The 6,874-nt window shown below is 33.1% G+C and overlaps 1 protein-coding gene across 1 annotated transcript; it reads right to left on the reverse strand.

Annotated features, from left to right (window-relative positions):
• Window positions 1-1,461: 1,461 nt before the first annotated feature.
• LOC130821459 (uncharacterized) lies at window positions 1,462-5,324 on the reverse strand. Its single transcript, XM_057687248.1, has 4 exons — window positions 5,084-5,324; window positions 3,505-5,030; window positions 3,323-3,426; window positions 1,462-1,810 (listed from the first exon to the last, which is right to left on the reverse strand). Exons 1-4 carry the CDS (start codon window positions 5,322-5,324, stop codon window positions 1,462-1,464), a joined length of 2,220 nt encoding a protein of 739 aa, XP_057543231.1.
• Window positions 5,325-6,874: the final 1,550 nt, after the last annotated feature.

Consider the following 6,874-nt stretch of genomic DNA (forward strand, 5'->3'; position numbering starts at 1 on the left):
TATGGCAATAGCAAGTCTACTCATCTGTCTAAACACCCCTATTTACTCATAATTTCTCTTTCAAACTACTAACCTCTCGAAATATATTCAAGGGTAGTGAATCCTTTCTCTATTCATGGCATAGTGACACGGCCAAGGGCGTTATCGGCCATCCAGTTGAGTCACGCCAATTAATCATACATCAAGGCTCAATAAGTAGGAAATCACTTTGATACCACACATAACCATGGTGCGTTTTCTACTATTTAGAAATCTGTTCTCATAGTCTCCTAATGCTTTCATTCTACTTGCCTATATCACTATTATGACTATACACTAGCATAGTTTGCTTTCTGGCGCTCTATAATTCTTATACGATGTGTACAATCATGAATTATTGATAATACTTTGTAACGATAAACATGATAATAAATTACTGCGTGTATGTACCTGCAAGCGTCACTGCACGACCTCAAGTTGCAAAAATCACCCAACTACGGGTCTACTTTTCTCTTATAAACTGGGAACCTATGCAAGTTAGGAACAAAACTAATAAGCCTACTTGTCTCCACTTAAGAGCATCTAGCATCTACAACAAGCGATCATCCACCCATTCAAAGTAACTTCCACTTATTATAACGCATACTAAACCAATTCACATTACTCAATGTATATTTGTTCATCAGTTGTAACATTAACTCAACAATCGAATAAGCTTTTACAACCACTAAACCAAGGGTCAAATAAGCTTTGACAACAACAAAGTATGCGTTAAGACCATTTCTTTAAACCTATGGGACTCGAGTAACAAAACCCAATCACCATATCATGTCATCAACAAATAACACTTGTACAACAACACTAATACCAATAACTTGAATAGTGTTGATGTTAGAGATAACAAGTTGTCGTACAACTCACTACCACATACAAAATTACTCACAATGGCAAAGAACACGAAAAGGAACACTTCCACTAATAATTAGCAACAATAATAACAATAGTTTCTTTCGACTTCCACAACGATAAAATTTAACTCTAATAGCCACGATCGTAACATAATTAACTAGCAATAATACTCAATAACATAAACAATAACCACCATCATTTTTTTAACAATACAAGTGACAATTAACACCCACTTTTGGGACTAATAACTTCAACCATCTATTTTACATTTATCACCATTCACAATATAATCACATATTCAAATCTCATACCAATTTATTAAAGTTATAAAACATCCCTTAACACAAAAGTAGTACAACTTTCATTTACATTCATACTTTAAACCTTAAAATATATATTCAATTCATAAATCCAACTCTTACTCATAGCAAGATTCAATAATAAAAAAAGGAAATAATACAAAATCATCATAAGACTCATAAACTTAATAAAAATCCCAATTAGAACAAGAAGGAAAGTCAATTAGAGGTAGGTGAGATGTCTTACAAAGGGGAGTTAGAAAAGGAGTGAAGACTAGATGGTTGTGAAGGACCCACGCGGCTGTGGACCGTAGCTGTTGGTGGCGGTAGCCTTCACGGCAGAAGGGGGAGGAGCAACTGGCGGTTGTGGCTGCAGCTGGCGCACAGAAGGTGGTGGCCTTGCTGCTGGCCGCTGCTGTTTGGAGGGGAAAATGCAGCCCTGCTGCTGCTTGCGAGGAGAGACAAACGTAGCCTTGCTGCTGCTTGCGAGGAGAGGCGGACGTGGATGCTTGCTGCTGGGGAAGGAAGAAGCGGCAGCTGGTTGGGGAAGGAAGAGGCGGCAGTTGGTTGGGGAAGTGAGAAGGAGGCGCAAGAAGGAGGAGAATGAGAAAGGAGAGTGACGGCTAGCTTGAACGTTTAGGGTTTTAACGGGTTTATACTTGTTATTTCTATTATTATTATTATTGCTATTATTATTATTATTATTATTATTATTATTATTATTATTATTATTATTATTATTATTATTATTATTATTATTATGTTTATTATGTTTATTTATTTATTTATTTATTTATTTATTTTATCTCGATTCATTTTCTTGCGAGACCCAACTAAGAGACTCACCTTCGTGGGCTCACACATTTTAATAAAAAATAACCATTTTGATTCGAACCTCTTTATTTGAGAAATCGTAACTATATTTTTAATATATATATATATATATATATATATATATATATATATATATATATGTATATATATATATATATATATATGTATATATATATATATATATGTATATATATATATATATATGTATATATATATATATATATGTATATATATATATATATATATATATATATATATATATATATATATATATATATATATATATGTATATATATATATATATATGTATATATATATATATATATATATATATATATATATATATATATATATATATATATATATATATATATATATATATATGTATATGTATATATATATATATATATATATATATGTATATATATATATATATATATATATATATATATATATATATATATATATATATATATATATATATATATATACATATACATATATATATATATATATACATATATATATATATATATATATATATATATATATATATATATATATATATATATATATATATATATATATATATATATATACATATATATATATATATATATATATATATATACATATATATATATACATATATATATATATACATATATATATATACATATATATATATACATATATATATATATACATATATATATATACATATATATATATATACATATATATATATATATATATATATATATATATATATATATATATATATATATATATATATATATATATATATACATATATATATATATATATATATATATATACATATATATATATATACATATATATATATATACATATATATATATATATATATATATATATATATATATATATATATACATATATATATATATATATACATATATATATATATATATATACATATATATATATATATATACATATATATATATATATATACATATATATATATATATATATATATATATATATATATATATATATATATATATATATATATATATATATATATATATATATATAAGTTAACATTTAAATCCGTATGTGAAAGAAATTCATTAAAACTAATTTGGAAATAATTTAATGTAATTGTAAAATCTTTAAAAGCTATTAAAATATTAAATAAATATGTCATTAAAATCTCGAGGTGTTACACAGTCTTCCACTCATCCCCTTCCTTCATCCTTATTTGATGGTAACCACTCCTCAAATCTACTTTGCTAAACCAATGTGCACCTCACATTTCATCAAGCATGTCATCAATCCTTGGGATAGGAAATCTGTACTTGATAGTGATATTGTTGACATTCCTACTGTCTATACACATCCTCCAGGTTCCATCTTTCTTAGGCACAAGGAGAGTAGGTACATCACAAGGGCTAAGGCTTTCCCTCACACACCCTCTCTATAATAGTTCTTCTACCTGCCTTTGTAACTCTTTCGTCTCTGTGGGGTTGGTCCTATATGCTTGTTTGTTAGGTAGGGCTGCTCCAGGTATGAGGTCTATTTGGTGCTCTATCTCTCTAATAGGTGGTAAATCTTTAGGAAAATCCTCAGGAAACACATCAGCATACTGCTGCAGTAAGGGTTTAACCTCAAGTGGTATGTCTATAGCTTGTTGTACTTCCTTAGTGAACAACACATAGACCACATTCTTGTTCTTAAGTTCTTTCTCACACACCTTCCTGCTCATCAAATGAACTAGCTTCCTAACAGGGGGTGGTATAGCCTTATGGGGTGGCAAAGGAATCAAGTCTTTCAGCTTTCCCTCATATCTAACTGTATAAGTGTTAGTGAATCCATTATGTATGCTCTTTCTATCATTCTGCCACGGTCTCGCCAAAAGCACATGACAAGCACTCATCTCTAAGACATCACATAACACCTTATCCTGGTATGAACCTATGACAAACCCTACAAGACACTGCTTAGTCATAGAACCACTAACAATTTTATCAAGCCACTTAAGTTTGGAAGAGTATGGGTGAGGTCTGGTCTTTAGGATCCAATCAGTAATCAAGTCTAGGCTTACACAATTAGACTCACTACCACCATCAATTATCAAGTCACACACTTTATCTCCTATCCTACAGTTAGTCTGAAATGTATTTTCCCTTTGATTGCTCTCCTTCTCTTCACATGTAGTATGCAAACTTCTCCTTATTATCAGATTATAATGGTCATCCTCAGGCATAACTCTCTCTCTTTCCTCTTCTGACTCATCCTCATCAGTGCTATGCTCATATCTGACCAATCTCCCTGACTCATTCACTCTATATGACCCCTCAAGTTCATCCTCAGGTACTGGAGGCCAATCCTCCTCGATTTTGCCATTCCTAGCTACCAACATCATCTTAGGCTTAGTATCTTCCCTAATCTCCTTCCATTCTTGGGTAGTGAACACTCTAGCATTAGGACAAGAATCCTTATAATGTCCTTGTCCATGGCACTTGAAGCATACTATTTTCCTCATGGGCACAGCTGCCTTTTCAGATGCACTAGGGGGCTGCTCTGTTTTCCTTTGTAATCTGGGTGAACTAGGGTTGTTATTCCTGGGTGTAAAGCTCCTAAGGGACTTAAGGTAGTTGTTCTTAGACATTTTCTTCTTGGTGTAAGCTTGTCCAACAGTTATGGCCATGTTAAATGCTAGCTGCAGCTCAAGGTTGGGTATCACTATAAGCGTTTCCCTAATATTCTCCCTTAACCCAGCCATAAACTTGGCTAACTTCAGATCCTCCGTATCATTGATCTCACACAGCACAGTTAGCTTCTCCCACTTCTGTATATACTCACTTACACTTCTTCCCCCTTGGTTTAAGGTACTCCACTTTATGTATAACTGATGTTTGTAATTGGTAGGTACATACTTCCTCCTTAAATGCTTGATAAGCTTATCCCAAGTATCAATCCTTGTCCTGTCTTCCCTCCTCCTTTGTCTCTGTATGCCCTCTAACCATACAACAGCTATCTTTGTGAGCTTAATCTTTGCTAGCTTGTATTGCCTCTCAGGTGTGTGGTGTTCTTATACTCAAAATACCTATCTAGACTTGCCTCCCATTCTATGTAATCTTCAGGTTTATTAGACTGGCCATCAAAGTCTTGGATGTCTATTCTAACTGTCCTATCCTCATGATCATCATTATGGTTGATAGGTGGTCTTTCTTGGTTGCCTAATCCAGCCTGGGTCAAGAGTTGGGTCATTCTATATAGGGTTTCTTCTATGGCTTCTATTCTAGCATCCATAGCTCTAAGTCTAAACAGCTATGAACCAACACACAAAACACAAACACAAAGCAAGATGCAATAGGCTCTAAGTCTCAACAGCTAGGAACCAGCACACAAAGCAAGATGTAACACAGAAGATTCTGACAGAAAACAAGCAATCAATGCACAACCAACAAATATTTAGATTCAAGATCTAACACAAAGTTTATAGTGTAAGAAAGGAATAAAGATGTACAAATGAAAAACAAAATGTGATGATTCAAAATTTTCAGACAACAGCCAACATATATCGTTTCAGAAACTGAAATGATACGAACTTCTTTTCTGATTTTAAAATCGTATGACGTTCAATCAACAATGAAAATATATGAATACGTGATTATGTAATGTAAATCTAAATGTAAACAACAAACAAACAAATCAATACAATCCAATATTCCCAGAAATTCGAATATCAGAAAACCACAATATGCCAGAATACGATTTTCTCCAGATTTTATCAAAACTTCATCTATTTAAATTAGAAATTGAATTAGGTCTTAAAAACTACAACAATGATTAATTAGATATCACCTTTTTTCATATTAACAATTGCATGTAATCTGAATGCAAAGTTTAGAACGATTTTACCAAATTCGCATGCGTTGAAGATTCCAGTCTTCTCTGATTTTCCTCTGCAGTTTGCTCTTTAATTTCTTCAACAACGGTGTCTTGTGCCCTCTCGTCACTTACACTCTGATACCAGTTTGCACCAAGATAGGGTGCTCCGGACTCTCAATCTTGCACACAATCAGCCCTTTCAATTAGAGACAGATTTCTTGACTCTTAAACACACACTACGTACACCAAACAACCCAAGAAACCAATTCTTGGTTTTCAGGCCAGCCTGGGGGTCTCCCTCTTCTAGCTTCACTCACCACTTAGGACTTTTCCCACGCCTTTCCCCTGAGTTCCTCTCACTTGATGGAAAAGTTACACTCCATACTGTTCCACAATCTGGAATTCAGAAGTGTTCCACACTCTCTTTGTTTTGGCTGATTGAAGATACACACGCAATCACACAAGGAAAAAGGAAAAGGAGGAATCGCAGCACTTGCACTTGGATTTTAAGAATGGAAACTGAATTAATCGATAATAAATCCATCTACACAAGGCTTAGAGTTCTATTTATAGCTTTCTACATTCTAACGGCTAGTTACATCACGTGCCTAGCAACATTCTATTTTAAAACAGAAAAAAAAGAAAATAAGCCTAAGTCATAGAAGGTTGTTCGTATCAGTAAGCTGACTGGGGCACCTTGAGCTGCGTTTTCAGGGATCTGTAAGTATCAGCAGGAGGGTTCTAGTCCCTTGATGGCTAGGTCCATGTGCAAAGATGCCACTTTTGGATTTATATCTCCTCTAGATGCGTATGATCGGGCCTCAGGCAAAGGTGCAAGGTGGCCTGGTCGCCAGGATGTTTCTGATCAGCAGCTTCAATGTTTTGAGGGTTGCTTGAGTGATCTGCTGGGTTCTCGTGTTCCTTCTGGGCTGGAGCTTGGTCTTTGCTTGTCTTATTTTTGTTCTCCT

This window comes from Amaranthus tricolor, chromosome 8 (assembly GCF_026212465.1).
Source record: "Amaranthus tricolor cultivar Red isolate AtriRed21 chromosome 8, ASM2621246v1, whole genome shotgun sequence".
NCBI lineage: Eukaryota > Viridiplantae > Streptophyta > Magnoliopsida > Caryophyllales > Amaranthaceae > Amaranthus > Amaranthus tricolor.